The following is an 18,210-nucleotide window of genomic DNA, read 5'->3' on the forward strand; positions in this document are numbered from 1 at the left end:
TTACTTTATTTGTATGAAGTGGTGTTATATTCCATTGATACATATGCAGACTGCTAACTGGTTGTACTTTTATATGAACACGGAAGTTTTGAAAAAATTAAATGACAATTTGACTAATGTTAGAGCAGGGATTCTAAAAGTTCACATGCTTATATCTTGAATGGATTGCAAGTATATTGTTGTGGGGCACTATTTGTAGGAAAAAAAATACTTAGCCTCTCATGGTGGCCAGCCTTACATCCCAACTCTATTCCAGACCCCAGTGATCCCCAGCTTGAATTGTCAATGAAGATACTCTTCACAGATCGTGAACGAAGTGGGTATTCTACTGATCTATCTTAAGTCTGTCCTTAGGATAGGACTTGTAATCACTCCAGATGTTAATTTGTATAAAACTAAAGTCCTGGAAATTGTTGATTGTGAAAAGGTTGCATAAGCCCCTTACATTGATTGTAAAATGCTTTTTTCCTCTCTGTGTGTTTGCAACAAGAAATTAAAATTTACTTCTTAGATTTATGACAAAGCAATATTCTCTGTTATCTTAGAAATACAGTAATGGGATTTCAGTATCTAATGCATGCTATACCACAGTAGCATTGGTATGTAGCCCTCTTCTCTGAAGCATAGTTACAAATGCTAAGTGCTGATTCTTTAGTAGAAAATGTGCTGGTTGAGAAGAGAAGGGTACTCTAAGTTCTATCTTTACTGAATCGGTAAAGGATGCTGATAAGCCTTCAGAATGAGATGAAATGAAAACTATTAAGATATTCTGATATGTATTCATGCTTCTGAGCATGGGGTTATTATTTCATATCCAATAACATCATTATCATTTGGTCAAATGATGTTTTTTCCTGTAACATGGGGATCTTACTACTGAAAATTCTAGTTTATGGATCCTACATTTATAAAAAAGGATTGATATGTCAAAAGGATGTTTTAAAAACAAAAGAAAAGAGGAAAAGAAGGTACTCTTCTTAAAGAATTTTATTCTTGGAAAACAAATACTCTGTTTTTACACTACAGTGTGTTCACTGCATAAGGCCATTTTGGATGTCACAATAAATTTGGGTTATTGTTACAGGAGCAGGAGATAGCAAATCTTGGACTGACACACGCCGTATGGTATGGCTACAAAGAGAATATTAGATTTTTCTCCTTTTTTATCAACTACAGTTTAGCACAATGACTGGATGTGATTTACTGGAGTTAATTAAGTAGTTTTAAATTAAAACATGAAACTGGTTCCTTTCAAGAAACTGTCCTTAAAATTAACCAAAATTTAGGGTTTGTTTGTAACTCTAAACTGTGGTTAGAAAAAAAAAGGAATTTGATGTTTTAATGTGTGACATAATTCACTATCAGAATCAAGTATGGCTTATGAATTGTAAAAGTCATTATGTTTTTAACTGGCACATACAAATGGTGAAGGTGGGGAAAACAACTGCCTTGAGTTTGTAGGCAGTTTCCCCTTGGATCAATCTCTTGTCCTTCACAAACCTAAACATGCAGGTGGAGCCCTAAAAGGGGTTGTAGAGAAGGAGTGGTGCAGAAGGAGGGAGCAACAGAGAAGCTGCTGTCATGCTATATACCTCCTCCACCACACCAGAGTCAGATGTTTTTGCAATCAGAGACAGCAGCAACATTGCTTCTGCCGATTACCTCTTCCTCTTCAAGTCAGTCTAGTGAATTGGAAGTTGGGCAGAGAGGGGCTGAACCACACAAGGGCTCTTCTCCAATGCTTGTTGACCATTCTCTTTCTCTTTTCTGCTGGACCAGCAGCAGGGAAGAAGTAGTTAGGTGATCCCCCTCTTCATCTCCCAGCTGCCCCCAGTGCACCATTAGGAAGTCCCATGTGAATGGTTTGCTTTTGGGCTAGAGAGTTCTACTTGGATTCCTATTTTTTTTTAAAATGGTACAGTATTATATATGCTGAAACTTCAACTCTTTGTAGAATTTGAAAGCCAAAAGTATAGTTGCGTATACAGTTTGTATATACATGCGGTGGCATAGTTTGCTTTACCCTTTGCCCATTTTTAAAAATCTGTGTGTCTCGTGTTTTTGCTTTTGACAGTTCCATTATTTGATGAAGCACTATCAAATGTATTCCAGACTGGGAAATGGCAGCATTCCTCCACCAGTTTTATTAGAAAACTAGTTTATCCAAATCAAGGTAGAATGTAACTTTTTTTTTTACTGTTAAAAATGTATTTTAAAGGAGAGCTAAACAAGGGCAACTTAATGATTAGAAATCTATTTGAGATATGACAAATACTCTCCAGTTTTCTTCTCTTACAAAAAAATATTCAAAATTTTGTACATTCCTCTTCACTGGATTTGACTAGTCACTGACATGAGGTGATTTAATTTATAGTATTTAAGTGTTAGCAAGTAATTTGTTGAGATCTTGTTGCCAAGTGATGAGATATACAGTACGCATAAACATTTATGGACTAGGAAATATGGGGAGCTGATTGGGTTAGGGAAGTTAGGTTAGGTGGAAGGGAAATTTTCAGTACCGTACACTCTCATCAGCATATAACAGATCTTCCTGTTTTTCCCTACAGCCAACAATACACTCCCAAACAATGAGGAAACCCCAAGCAGTCTCCCAGTTGTTACCAGCTGAGAAGCTTACAAATATTGAGCTGGCCAGGGAGAAGTTTGTCCTATCTTGCTAAAACCTTATCTACTTGTGCAGATAAAGTGCCTATTCCCTTAAAACTACTATTGTTTGGTATTCTGGCAAGCAGCCTTGCAGTTATTTTGTATGGAAAACTGTTACTTTCAACAGAGGAAGATTTAAGATAAAGATTAAATAGAATTCAAATAAAATGGTTTATCACAGCAAAATTGAGCAGATATGTGAACACAACTCCCAGCTAGGACAGCCATCTTTGAGAATTGGTCCACATATCTGGAATTTGGCTGGGTTGGCAAACTGTATGTTCAGATTAACATGTTTCTCCTTCCATATATGAAGAAGAAGAAATTGAATGCTTCACCACTGAATTTTGAATAAACCACACTTTCCAGTAACTAGTAAAGTTGGAGAATTTAGGGAAATTATTTTTTCTTTTAAGTATATGCATTGTACTGTAATTTTACATGGATGTACGTATATGTTAAAGGCTAAGCCTTCCCTTGAAGAATTTATGGTTGTAGGCCAATATGATTTAATTGATTTCAACCCAAGGTGGTTTGAATCAGAATAATGTGCCATGCAAATCAGTTTCACAAATCCTATTTTATCTTAGCTAATTCTATATTCTTGGTATATTGTTTTCTTTTGTTAAATTATTTTTGACTAAGTAATCAGAAGTATGAGAATAATAAAAAAATATATAAATCTGATATTATACCCCCATCAGTTGTAATTGGAAAAAAAATCAGGCTCTTGTAAATGTCCTTTATATAAAAGACATTCATATCAAGAAAATAATACCTTTAGTAATGATCTTGCTAAATTAAAGAAGATTTGTAAACTATTGAAGTCTCTTGTGAATCATTGATCTGTGGAGGGAAGTGAGTTAATTAACCTCTGTTTCTACTTTTTCTCAGCGCATATGTATTATAAAGGTCATTTCCCCATTAACAAGTTATGGCATCTTTAGGAGTCATCCAACCATCATTTTGCCAAAATAACAGTGATGAGGACAGATTTGATACCCCTTCAGTGATGGCTGGATAATACTATGAAGACGCTATAAGTCAGTAGTGAGAAAATGGCCAAAAAAACCATTATCTGGTGTTAGTGCAGTAATATTAGTCTTTAGCATTGCGGTCACACTATTTTAACCTCTAGGAATTATTTTCCATTTACATTACTGTTGAATTAATTTAGAGCCTCGTATTCCAATAGTTGTTCCACTTGTTGTGATCTTTTAGACTCATTCTAAGTGTGACCTAACACTTATTTCTGCAAAAATTCAAAAAGCTTACATAGCATAATCAGAAAACTTAAATTTTGTCCAGATTAAATATTGGATTGAATGGTGGTTAAGTATAAAAATAAACTAAACAATAGATTTGAGAAGTCAGTTTTAGGACTTGAAACAGAAAATTCTTTTATTGTTTAATTTCTTTTCTAATCTTTCCACATGCATCTTTTTCATACTTGCTATTTATTTAATAGACAATAGAGTCCCCCTTTTTGAGGGGAGATAGGTGGTGATAGAAATTTGAATAATAAATAAATAAAATTTTATAACTGCTCACCAACAAATAGAAGAAATAAAGGTTCTTGGATTCAAATGGTATTATATTCATGAAACCTTTTTCCTTTGTACCATAGCCAGATTTATTATTAGAAGATATCACATGGTTTTTTCCATGATACATTCCAGTTTTGTCTAGCTGATTTTTCTTGGTACTGTATTTGGTAAGAGACTAAGTATGGGCTGTATTTTGGATATAAGTCCTCCTCTTTTGCTCTTCCCTTTCAGCCCCAGTCATGTTTCAGAGTGTAATGCCAGCTAAAATGTTCTGCAATGGGATGATGAATATATGGATTTTCACAGATAAAATAACATAATTCAAACTCTAAAACTTTTCCTTTTTAATATACTTCCTCAAAGGTAATAAAAGAACAGAAGTTTTATGAAAATGCTTGGATCAGAACGTGGTGTGGTAGAAGAATGGCTATCAGAATTCAAGGTGAGAATTTTAAAAGGTGAATATGTTTTGATAACTTCTGTCTTTGGCTGCTATATGTGAAGAAATTTTGTGCCACTGTCTCAATCTCTCCTCCCCCTACCCCTTTCTTCCTTTGTAGTTGCTTGTTGAGGATTTGTAGATGTATTTCCTTCCCCAGCTTACAGTGGTGGCCCAGAATACATATAACACTAAGCCAAAATGTGGATTGTTTGTTTTGCTTTTTGCTTAGTGAGATGTATGAATCTCATCAATGTGATTTAGGTCTCTGTGGCTTGTTCAGTGAACCATAAGAAAATCCTAGCCAGTCTTGATAAGGAACACATTCTCCTTGCTTCTGTTTTTTTCTCTTAGGCATTACCTGAAATGCAGATTTCCAATTATGCAGCAACACTTCATCGGAAGAAAATATTAGTACCAGCTCTTTATAAAGTTATTCAAGACCCAAATAATGAGGTATGGAACAATCAAATCACTGTTTAAAAGAGACAACAAAGTGTGCATTAATACAGTTCATATAGGAGCATCTTAATTACTGATCTTTTAACTAATTAGTGTGAGTAATAGTTTGCTTCCATCTATTCTGTGTTGTTCTATTTCAATTGTCTTCAAAAATAGAATATTTTCAAGTTAAACACAATCTATTTAAAATATTTAATTGCATTCAGATTTGCTGTTTGAATAAGGTGGAGTAAAATATTCCAGTTTTCTGTATTGCCCAGAGTTTGTTGCAGATGGGACCAGTGGTGTGCTGGAGCTGGCTTGAACTGGCTTGTGAGAGCTGATTGCTAAATTTTCTGGAACTTTGTAAGCTGGTTGAGAGCAGAGCTGAGCCACAAAGGCTGGCATGCCGATCAGCTGATGGCTAGCGGCATTGGCAGCGGCAATGGAGCTGGCAGAGTTAGTTGTTAAATATTTACCAGTACACTACTGGATGGGACAAAGAATTTACTTGTATATTCAGGATAAATAAACATGATTATCTCTGGTTCTCTGATTATTTGAAAGAGAGCTGATGTTCTGAAGAGTTTAAGATGGTGAAGTAGGATCAGAAAAGTCCCAGGTTCTAGTCTACTCTAGGACATGGAAGCTCACTGGATGTTCAGCTAGGGTTTTTTTTTTAGATTTTTTTAATCCCACCTTTATTATTTTTATAAATAACTCAAGGCATGGAACATACCTAATACTCCTTCCTCCTCTTATTTTCCCCACAACAACCCTTGTGAGGTGAATTGGGCTGAGAGAGAGGGACTGGACTAAAGTCATCCAGCTGGCTTTCATGCCTAAGGCAGGACTAGGACTCTCAGTCTCCTGGTTTCTAGCCTGTTGCCTTAACCACTAGACCAAACTGGCTCTGTCTTAGCCCAAGCTATCTCAGAGGTGGTGGTTGTGGGGAAAATGGAAGAAGTGCTACGAATGCCATCTTGAGCTCCTGGGAGAAAGGTAGGATAAAAGAAAGAAACTTGATTATAGATAGATTACTAGAAGGAATATATTTTTGTATTTGTAAAAGGTTAAATAGAATTTATGAACCAAGAGTTTAAATATTCTTTCCAAGGTGTGTCTGGGAATAAGAAGAAAAATTGGAAAAATTATATGAGTGGATGGAAATTTGTCATTAGATTATGGAACTTGCAAGAGTATTATTTCAGAATAGCCATGGAAAATGTTCACATGGTCTTTGGCATGTTTTTAAAGACAAAATGCAACTTCCCTTTCCTAAACATGTTTTTATGGTGCTTGGATAAATGAACTATAACTCTCTTGTTCAATAGTTCTCAAAGTGTGATTCATGACCCCTTGGGAGTTGTGAGCAACTTGGGTAGGGGGTCTTGTTCCTGTGCTGCCTGGATATAGGTCCTCATTGAGCTTCTGGCACTGGACCAGGCCATGTGCAGGATTCACGTTCTGGGGTTCTCTTTCAGTGGACTTTGTGCTCTTAGCAATGGGTCCTGCAACAGTCATAACCCATTTATGACTGCTGCCCAAGGCAACCTGGCAAGGATGGAGATGCTTTTGTCTAGCCTCTTTGTGCTCTTCCTCTTCCAAGGGTGTCTTTTCCTGGGCTTCTTCCTGGTGGGCATCACTGAGTCCTGGCACTGTGCCTTAGTACCCATTCCAGACATCCCATTGGCCTGCTGGCCTGCTGCCTTTCATGAGGTGTTGTCTTCCTGCAGGGAATAGAAGAGGTAGGGTGCCCAAGCTGCCTGGAGCAGGCATGCAAGTTATAAATCTGTGTGAACCAAGGTCTTAAGAGTTCATGTGCTACTCATAGGAATCCTTTACTAACAGCAAGTTAAACTTTTTCTACATCAGTCTTGTGCAGGTCTGTTCTTTGTTCCACTGCTTTTTGAGATGTGGTTGGTTGGATGTTTGACAGGATTTCTATGTTAAAACACGTTGGAACTTCTGACTTTTAGCTTTTAAAGTAAACTAAGTTTTGTATTATTCTGTTTTGTTGTATTCTTTAAGAAAATAAATGTGTGCATTGTAATCTGCCACGGTCTCTTTATAAGGCTGGAAGAAAGGAACACAATGTAAGTACGATTGGAAATAAAAATAAAAATGTATAGGGAAGATGGCTTTATTTCAAGTTTATTTACTGAACTGAGTTGCAGAGATAATGCTTTCTTTTGCTTCTTGTAAGACTTGTTTTGGTAGATTTTAGTTTTCAGTGTCTTTCCTTTTTTATTAGGCTTTTTAGTGACTTTATAAAACAGCCTGGTAGAAACAATTTAATAAACAATTTATTTGGTAAAATACAAAATGCTAAGAAGTAATAAACAAAGGGGAGAACTATTACTTTAATATTTTCTGACAATGGGCTATGTGTTCTACTAGGCAATTGTGAAGGGATACAATTGCAGCTTGAGGTTGTTAACAATATGGTCAGGGAATACAGTATCTATCTATTTTGAATGAGTTCTAGTTTCCAGGGCCAGATAAATTGCATTCCAGAGTATGAAAGAAACTTGGTAGTGTTCCAGCCAAGTACCGTATATCCTCTTTGAGAAATCCTAGAGAATCGATAAAGTTCCAGACAGCTGGAAGAGAACAAAGATTTTTTCTGCCCTCAAAGGAGGATTTCAGCTCTTGTCAACCAGTTAGTCAGACATTGATACCTAGGAAGATTCAGTAGTAGATCATAATGCAATATATCTGTAAGTACCTTGAAAACAATGCAGTTTTAACTGGAACTCAGCATATATTTTTCAAGAATAAGTTCTACTAATTTAACCGTATCTCATTTTATTGGATAACTTCTTAATAAATTGTGGGAATGATGGCATGGATATCTTGATTTAAGGAAATAATATGTTAAAAGTATCCCTTAACATTCAGATTAATAAGCTAGTTAAATTAGGTTAGATGGCACGACAGTAAGGTGGATACACAGCTAGCTCAAAAACTGTATTCAAAAAGTGTTGATCAACACTTCCTTAGCAAACTGGAGGGGAAATATCAAGTGAGATGCCTCAAAGTTCTTTTCCTGGGTCTGGCACTCTTCTTATTTTTATACTTGAATAAAGAGGTGGAGAGAATGCTTATCTGATTTATTGATGACACAAAATTGGGTGAGATAGCTGGTAATATGAAGACAGAAACGAAATTCTGTTCCATTCTGTTATTATATAATCATTTGACAGTGTACAAGAAACAAAATTCATAATACTTGTGATAATTCAGAGAAATAAGCTGAAGATAAGAGACTGAAATTTAACAGAGACAGATACAGAAGTCTTCATTTAATGGGGATACTTGGCTTGACAGTAGTATTTCTGAAGTCTTGAAATTATAGTTTACTGTATACTATATAGGCAGAGGCAAACTACATATATATATATGTGTGTGTGTATGTATGTATGTATATATATATAGAGAGAGATTTACACACATATACATACAAATACTGTATATATATATATACTGTATACACACACACACACACTGTATATATATATACATACATACATACATACACACACCATGTATGTATATATACATATACTGTATATATACACACACACACCATGTATGTATATATACATATACTGTATATATACACACACACACCATGTATGTATATATACATATACTGTATATATACACACACACACCATGTATGTATATATACATATACTGTATATACACACACACACACCATGTATGTATATATACATATACTGTATATATACACACACACCATGTATGTATATATACATATACTGTATATATACACACACACACCATGTATGTATATATACATATACTGTATATATACACACACACACCATGTATGTATGTATGTATGTATAATCATAGTCAGAGCCAGCAGTGTGGTATGGCTGTAAAAACAGGAAAAAACAATTTTAGGCTGCTTCAGCAGTAGTTTCAAAAGCACAGAAAGCAATGGTTCTATTCTACGTTGGCCAGATCCCGCTTTGAATATTGTGATAAGTTCTGTCTACTACATTTTTAGACAAACTGGAACAAATCAGAAAAAGGGATGATGATGATGATGACGATGGACCAGAAACTAAGTCCTGTAACAGGGATTGAGGGAAATGCTGTGTTTAGTTTTGAGAAGACAAGGCATGAGGATAGAGGATATGCTAGTACAGCTCAGATGCCTGAAAGGATGTAATGCAGTGGGGTCAGGATCTGTCATTCCATAGTGGAAGATATCAAATGAAAGACTTCATAAAAGAAGGTATATTTAGGGTGAAAGTTTGGCAAAAACTTGCTCATTATAAGAGCAGTTCAACTGTGGAATCAAGTACTAAGGGAGATGGTAGACCATTTTTCATTGGATGTGTTCAGGAGAAAACTGCATGGCTGTCTGTGAGGGATGCTTTAGTTTAGATTCCTGCACTTACTAGTGGTTGAACTTGATATCCTAAATGATCCTTTTCATGTCTATGATTCTTTCGGCAGTGTGCCATTATTAAATTGATTGTTTGACATCAGTGAATAAACCACAGTGATCATTATTTGTCTCCTCCAGTTTTTGGAACCTGTCTGCCACCAACTCTTTGAACTTTACCGTAGTTCTGAGGTTCGTCTCAAAAGGTTCACATTACAGTTCTTACCAGAACTCATCTGGGTTTACTTGCGTCTCACTGTCAGCAAAGATAGGCAGAGCAATGGTTGCATTGAAGCCCTACTTCTAGGAATTTACAACTTGGTAAGTAAGACTGCAGTGGAAATGCATTGTCCTTCTGTATCAATGCAAAACAAAAGTGGACAGGTCATAGGCAGCTCAAAGAGTCCTCTAAAGTCACACAGTCCATACTTGACAGCAGCCTTCAAAAGCCAGAGTATAATTTATTGTTGATTTTCAGTATTAAGCAAAACAGAAAAGTGATTAGGTTAGGCTTCAGACTCCTCAGGAACCAACAAAAATAAAACTCAACCCTCTTCTGGAGCATTACTCTGTGAAAATCCCAGCCTGATCTCTTTGTATGGTGTCGTCTTCTCTAGAAACGCCTATTTGCCACCTTTGTGATAGTTTTTGACATCTCATGGACACTTCTCTTTTCTGACAGTTGTTTGGCTGGCCAGACTGGTTCTTCTGTTGAGCCTCCAAAGAATGAACTCTAATATTACTCTGCCTGTTAACCTACTGTCTTTTGTATGTGATTTGCATGTTAATATTTCCTGTAAGTCACCTTGTTTATTTTTTAAAATATAAAGGCAGGAAGATAAATGCTTGAATAAATGAAATAATACAGAATTTGCAAGACTTTTGAGCAAAGGCAAAAAGGTTCCTGCCAGTGAAGTTGTGGAAAGACCAGTGCTCTACAAATTGTAACCTGGTCTGTTGCTCAAACAAGGTCTTCATCTTCCATTAGAAATTTCATCTTTTACTTGTGGATATTTAATATGCCCATTGCAGTCTTAATTGCTAGCATTAAGATGACATAATGCTATAAATTAACTTATCTATGTGTTTGTATTATTGCAGGAAATTGCTGACAAAGATGGGAATAATAAAATTTTATCTTTCACTATCCCTTCCTTATCAAAGCCTTCAATTTACCATGAGGTAAGAATACAATTGTATTCCTAGACTTCTGATAAGAAATTAGGATGAGTGTAACAGTTGTTTCAAAGAGAAAGCAAACTGTCATCTGATATTAAATTTGACTCTCTAAACTCTGCGTACAGTAATGCGATCTTCCTTCTTGTTAGAGTTTAAAGTCTTGTTAGACTTTATTTGTAGTATCTTGAAATTGTGCCTAAATAATATGTCACCATTTTGTAATTCCTAAGCCATCTACAATTGGTTCCATGGCTTTGACTGAGGGAGCCCTGTGTCAGCATGACCTCATCAGAGTAGTTTATAGTGATCTTCACCCTCAAAGAGAAACATTCACTGCACAGAACAGGTAAGCAAGCGATGTAGTAGATTTTACCATAACAGTCCAAATATCTTAAAAGAAAAACGCTCCCTGACTTTGAAGTGTGAGATAGTTAAGGAGAGCAGAAAATATTAGATTTGTCTAGCGACTAGGTAGATTCTAATGAGTGCCTTCCAATATATAAGTCCTGAAGACTCTGCTTAAATAACCTGGACTTATAGGCATTTTCTTGCTATTTGAAATAGTCATGTTCTTGCTTAACTTAGGTTTCAGCTTTGTCCATCATTGTGAATTCATTTTTTTAAAATCCATTCAATCGTGTCTGATTCTCAGAGACTGCCTGGACAAGCCCTTGCAGTTTTCTTGGCAGGTTTTTCGGAAGTGGTTTGCCATTGCCTTCTTCCTAGGGCTGAGAGAAAATGACTGGCCCAGCGTCACCCAGCTGGCTTTGTGCCTAAGGCAGGACTAGAACTCACAGTCTCCCGGTTTCTGGACTGATGCCTTAACCACTACACCAAACTGGTTCTTGTAAATTCATTAACCCAAATTGTATTACTTCTGTTTGTATTTTGTGTAAAGGAATTAGTAGTTATTTGTGTTTTTACTTTAATACTTTTTGCAATTTTAGTTATTATCAGAGACAAATAACAGAAAAATATGGATTGCAAAAAGTAAGAAAATACAGAGAAGAAAAAAACATGATAAAGAAATATAAATCAACAATAAGTTAGAAATAAAATAAAATAATGAGAGATTATTAAAGCTTTTAAGAGTTAAAAACTGATTGCAGTTAACCATTGCATCAGTAAAATAAACCAGTAGGACTTTTAATATGTAGTACCTGAGAAATGTAAACCATTAATCTCCTGATAGCTCTACCAGTTGCACAGAACCTGGCTGCCATCCTAAATACTTCAACAGACACATCAGCTAAATGAAGTCAGAACAGTTTAACAGTAGGGGGATTATTATGTGTGTGCACCAAGCAATGTAAAAAGGGCAGGGTAATTAAATGTTAGTAATGGACTCAATATCCTTCATTTGAGAGGGCCATAGTCAGTCTTGTACTGAGGGAATATTTCCACTGTATTACCATAGAAGGTAGGGAGTTAAATCAACACAAGGAGAAAGTTCTTTGATTGAGTGTTCAGTTCTGCACATCCCAGTTTAAAAAGGACATTGATAAACTGGAGCAAGTCCAGAGAAAGACTACCAAAATGGTGAAAGGACTTGAAACCAAGTCCTATGAAGAACAGTCAAAAGACCTAGGTACATGTTTAGCTTGCAGAAGAGACGGTTGAGAGGGAACGTGATAGCTGTCTTCAAATACCTGAAGGACAGTCACACTGTAGAGGGTTTGGACTTGTTCTCACTTGCTCCAGAGGGAAAGGCTACAACTAATGGCATGAAGCTTCAGGGATGTAGGCACCGATTCGACATTAGGAAAACTCCTTGACAGTAAGAGCTGTCAGTCAGTGGAACAGGTTACCGCCTGGAGTGGTTTCTTCTCCTTCACTGGAGGCTTTCAAATGGAGGCTGGGTAGTCATCTATCGGGGATGATGTAGTGAATCTGCAGTGTGCAGGGAGTCGGACTTGATGCCCTCTTTGGTCCCTTCCAATTCTATGATTCTATGTTAATAAAATAATTATCTGGGAAACATGATCTTCCACCTGGGCCAACCCCATAACTGAAAGGGAAAGTGTCTAGTCACTTTGAAGTTTGATATAAAAAGCACACTGTTTCAGTTCTGCATTGGCCCTAATGAGTTTAGGTAAAAAAAACTGTGAGGTTATGCTCTCTGTGGTCTAGCTCAGTGCTTGTCTTCCAAGCTGAGTAAAAGTCATCCAAGATTCTTTGTCTTAGAGTAGGTGATGGCAAATCTTTCCTCTCTGCCCAGATAGCGTGAGGGCCATGAGCCTACCACTAGAGTTGTGGAGAGAATGGCTATTTCATCAGCATAGGAGAACTGAGATTAAATTATGCCCACTTTGGGTGGATGAAATTCAGTGGAGCAAGTACACAGCTGTGCTTCATTCCTTTTTGGCACAAAGACGCAATCTGGATCATATCTGACTTGTATTAGTGTTTTCATGTAATTTCATGATCAGAAGCAGGAATCTCTGATCACTGGAGAAGGCTGTCAGTTTCACCTAAAGTCTATCCCCAGAGATTGAATCAAATGCCACCTTTAAATCAAGAAAGGCAGTAAATAGGGCTCCTCTTGGAGGGTTGATTATTTTTCCACTAAGGGCTACGAGAGTATACAGCGATTGAATATGGATTGCTCTAGCCTAAATCCTGCTTTTTTATCAGCCAAAGCCTAATTCTGGATCAACCAGTCCAGCAACTTCTAGTACAGGTGTCTTGTGTACAGTTTTCAAACTATACCTAGGAGACTAAATGGCTGATTAAATACCCAGATCAGAATTAGCTGCATTTTAAAATCGGTTACTGATGTAATCCTGGTCTTCTGGGATTTGACAAGCATGATTGGTATGAGTGAATAAGGAAGTCTGTCAAGATTTATCTTTAATAGCTCAGGCCCCTATTCCAGACGAAACAAACCCTTAGAGATTAGGTTTCAGTAGTTTACTTCATGAAATTGGAAATTTACCAGCAGCGGCAGTCAGCATAGTCGGGAGCACATTTACTAGCAAAGTCCACACGCACGCAGAAGCTTGCCTGCAGAAGTCCAGCTTCCAAACAGTGAGCAGATCACACTCCAAGGTGTTCGTGGGGAAGTCATCAGCCGGTCTGAGGTCAGCTCAAATTAGCATTTCAGGATGCAAGGGTTTGGAGGCAAAAGCACACAGGGCCCAGGTCGGATTTGTTCTTCCCAACAGAGGTTTGCTAGCCAGTGGTCACTCTTATATATTAGCTTGGAATCCTCATTGTCTGACCCCTGCACGGCTGCTCCAGATGACTGTCGGCAGAGTCAGCCTCAGATGTTTGATTGTTTGCCAGTTCCCAACGCTGACATTCATCTGGCACATCCTGAGTAGATGCCTTGGCATCACAGTCCCTCAGGTCTGAGTCTGGTATGATGCTCAGCAGAGATCAGGTTCCATCCTGCTGTCTTACTTATTTTAAAATGTTTTTGGGGTAGAATATTTATCTCTTTCAAGACTGCTACATCAAACCCAAATGAAGTGAACTGAAATGAAAACAGAATTATTCTGTTACTTTTTTTTTTAACAAACTCATCAACAGAATAGTTTTGTAATAGAATATTAACTATTTCAATCTGTTCCACTTCATCTCTCTAGGTTTGAAGTGCTGAGCTTTCTTATGCTGTGTTATAATTCCGCTATTGTCTATATGCCTGCCTCTTCCTATCAGTCGCTTTGCAGGATGGGTTCTAGGTAAGAATGATGCATGGTATGGTTGAGGGGAATGTTTTTCATAAGATTTTTAAATCATATGGAAAGGAAAAGTTATGGAAATCTCATGTATCATAGGAGACTTAACATTTGAATATTGATTGTTTGCCATAATTTGTCCCAGCTTCTTTTTATTTGACTATGTAAATGCAATGATTTGCTTTATTCCAGATTTAGAAACTTAGATTCTTCACATTTTCTCCATTAAATTAGATAAAGAAAAGTCAAATCCTCCTAATTCATTGGAGGAAGAAAAAAGGAGCATGGCTTCTCCTGTGTCTGGAAGGAGCTGGTTTTATGTGTGGCATTCAAGAGATATATATGTTTGTTAACTGGAGTGTCAAGCTGGTTGCAGATGTACAGTGAAATATGATTAATGAGGTGTAGGGGCAGGGGTTAACAAAAGCATTCTTTTCCAAACATGATGATGCCAAAATAACAAAATATGGATCGTGATGGTCATGATGCAAGCTCTGTCCTTTTGTATTTGTACCACAGCATGGCAGGTAGGTATGTAAAGGGTAGAGTTTGTGGTGCAACATCAAGATGCAAGTTTCATCAGTTAACTTTCCACAGACAACTATGGAGATTAAACCATGTATGTTGTTCCATATCCCTTCCATTGTAAATTCTTTCCACTTGATGCTAAGATGAATTAAAATAAACAGGGGAAAAGTCCGAGTCCCACTCCGAAAGCTCAGCTTTAATAAAGATTATCCAAAACAGAACTTAAGGAGCAACTGTTTTTCTTTTTAACCAGGTTAGCAATAGAAATACCTAATACGTAGCCTACATACTAAGTCTGCATTCAAAGGGTCTTGATAAATTTATGACAAGAAGAGAAGCAAGATGAGAAGAGCTTATAAACTCATGTCTTATTTCCAATTCTAATCACCATTCTTTTTTTATTTACTGTTTCATTTCACTTTTTGTAAGACTTTTCCCACAAAGATAGATCAGTGGATATCCTCTAGTAATAAAATTCTGCAATATCTGTGCCAAGCACATGCTGGATCCATGCCTTTAAAGTATCCATACTAAAAATCTAAGGGTAAGCTTGGGTTACAGGTAGGATATCCTCAGGACAGAGGGGCACTTCAGTACCATGATGCTGAGAATCTTTTCAGAGAAAAATTGATTTTTGAATCCAGAGTGTACATTCTTAGAGCTCACTCTCTCTTTAGAATCCTTTTGGTGGCCAAAGATTAATTTCTTTATTGTTAAAAGGATATTCTCGATCTTGGCTTTGGCTGGATCTCAGGTTTTCTTGCTGCAATTAAATGTTAGGTGGACGTTGACAGTTCTTACTTGGATATTTTCCATAAATGTGATTAGATGTAATTTGATTGAGACTAATAATGAATTGCAGAAAGAATTGCTAGGGAATCTCAATGGAAATAAATTGGTAGCATCCACAAAAATCAAGTTTTTGGTGGTGTGGACTGGCAGCAGTAAACAGAATTTAATTCTCTAAAGAAGAATATATATGTACAAAAGGCATACTGTGGGATATTCCGTTTGAAGAAAATGTATGCTAACGAAGTCATGCAAAACTTCATAAAATAGGAAATATTGTGAATGATAATAAATAGTAACTTTCTTGTGATTTAAATGTCATCCTATGATATTTTAGCCATCTTTTTATTGTGGTTTTATGTAGAGAAAGGGTTATATTAGTGGGATGTCTTATATTGTTGTTTATTGTACTGTGGAGGTTAAATATATTAAATATATTAAAACATATAGAGATGATAGGCAACATTATATTTGTGTAACCTAGTGCCTAGTACTGTGACCCTGGACAAGAGACAGTTAACATAAACCAGACAGTTGTCTTTCTCAGGGAGGAGGAATGGAATGGTGTAAAAGGAGACTACAATATAAACAATGTTCTTTATTGTACACATCAGTAATATCAGGAAGGATACTGCAAATGTGAAATATAGCAGGGAGATAATTTTAATAGCTTATCAAAGCATTCCAGAAGAAGGGTTTCAGGGTGATTATATTATTCCTTTTATCTTTGTGCTTCAAATATAATTGACCAAACATATAATCTGTAGATGTGTTGTGCTAGAGGCTCTCTTACTCCTGATGTCTGCTGGTGAGAAGCCAGTGATCATTGTAAGCATGTTCCAATAAAGTATACTGGTAGTCTTCATTTAGTGACCACAATTGGAACTGGCAACTCAGTTGTTAAGCGAAGCGGTCACCAAGTAAATCCCTGACTGGGCTTAAGATCTGACTTCAGCTTTCCTTTGCTTTACAGACCTGCGAAGGTCATAAATGCGAGGATTGGTTGCAAAGTTACTTCTTCATCACCTTTGTAACTGCGAATGGTCACTAAACAAGTCAGTCACTAAACAAAGACTACCTGTACTTTGTTGCATCTATCTCCAAATACTTTGGTTTCTAATTTAAGTGAGCAGTTTTCTCACAACAGTATACCACCCAGAGTCTTCTGAGTCTAACTGTAAAGAAAAGCACAAATAAATAATGTAAAAACTGAATATTTTTATTCAAATAGCTTGGTTTGGAGTTTAGAACTCTGTATACAAAATTTATAATATGAAAATGTGTTTACTCAAAATATTTGTAGGATCAAGATTTAATTTTTAGAAATGCTTTTATGTTTTGCCAGACTCTGTGTGAGTGGATTTCCACGACAAAATGAAAAATGCTGGAAGGAAGATGGTTGCAGAGTGGTATTGGATCCTGACTTCATGGTTCAGCTGCTCACTGGAATCTATTACGCTGTGTATGTATCTAAATTTTGGATAAGGAAGAGCTCTTTGCTTTTGAGTGAATCATTCATATTTTTTACAGGAATAAAATGTAATGTAAATGCTTATTAAAGTATTAACAGTGGTCAATGGACTTCTGTCAGGCAATTTTTCTGCCATATTAGTTAGCAGGTCCTTTGAAAGTATTTTATCAGCCTAAGTACAAGTGAGTATACATTACATTTTGTGTGTGTTTAAAAAACAGCAGTGAATTGAAGTGTGACCACCTGAGTAACCCCAGTACCAGAGTACTTAACACCCTGTTTTTCATTTTCTTTCCTTTTGATTATAATATTTGTGCTGTGCTCTGCTGTGAAAAATAATCTAGTAACTTACATTTGTTATGAAGTTGACTTTTAACTGTGGAAAGCTTCTACTTGCTTATAATTTTACTAATGAAACTATCCTGACTAAAAAGTGTAGACAGAATTGAGCAAGGAAGAATTGTAGCTCTGAGTCAGCTGTTTACATAAGTTCTTATAGCAAAACCGAGAGAAAAGTAAGGTCTATATTTGGAAGATAAGTGATAGGGGAAAAACTCACGATCACAAAAATAACGCACTGTGTTATTTCCTCTCCATCCATATATAGTTACAATGGACAATGGGAACTTGGTCAGGAAGCCCTGGATGACATAATATACCGAGCTCAGCTTGAACTCTATTCTCAGCCACTGCTGGTAAGGGGTAGACTGCAATCTATTCATGAGGTTTAAACTGTGCATATGATTGTAATGTTAATAGGTTACCTCTGAATGACTTATGTAGTGTTCTAAAATCTTTCAAAGGAACCTTCAGCACAGTACTTTTGTGCACTGTTCTAACAAAATCTCATGATAAATTGTCACACTTCCGGATCCTGAGAGTGCCTTGAGCTGTATGGAGGAGGTTTCCTCCACTAGGCTAGAATCCAGAGTTGCCCAGTCTCTTATAAGGCAAAGATGAGCAGAATCTTAGTTGACAGAGGGGAAATAATTGGAGTTATATTACTAGCAATCACTGCTTGACTGCTACTTGCAATGTGCTTATTG

General features: G+C 36.6%; 1 protein-coding gene across 2 annotated transcripts in view; it reads left to right on the top strand.

The window, feature by feature from the left end:
• Positions 1-2,074: 2,074 nt before the first annotated feature.
• The window catches only part of HYCC2 (hyccin PI4KA lipid kinase complex subunit 2), a 28,546-nt gene continuing 12,410 nt past the window's right edge, over positions 2,075-18,210 (top strand). For both annotated transcript variants that reach the window (XM_063318011.1, XM_063318012.1), the window contains exons 1-9: positions 2,075-2,173; positions 4,578-4,656; positions 5,008-5,109; positions 9,659-9,838; positions 10,619-10,699; positions 10,927-11,042; positions 14,284-14,379; positions 17,039-17,155; positions 17,772-17,859. In XM_063318011.1, the coding sequence (XP_063174081.1) occupies positions 4,600-4,656; positions 5,008-5,109; positions 9,659-9,838; positions 10,619-10,699; positions 10,927-11,042; positions 14,284-14,379; positions 17,039-17,155; positions 17,772-17,859 (837 nt within the window). In that variant the 5' untranslated portion in view covers positions 2,075-2,173; positions 4,578-4,599. The remainder of the gene's footprint in view (positions 2,174-4,577; positions 4,657-5,007; positions 5,110-9,658; positions 9,839-10,618; positions 10,700-10,926; positions 11,043-14,283; positions 14,380-17,038; positions 17,156-17,771; positions 17,860-18,210) is intronic.

This window comes from Candoia aspera, chromosome 1 (assembly GCF_035149785.1).
Source record: "Candoia aspera isolate rCanAsp1 chromosome 1, rCanAsp1.hap2, whole genome shotgun sequence".
Classification (NCBI taxonomy): Eukaryota; Metazoa; Chordata; class Lepidosauria; order Squamata; family Boidae; genus Candoia; species Candoia aspera.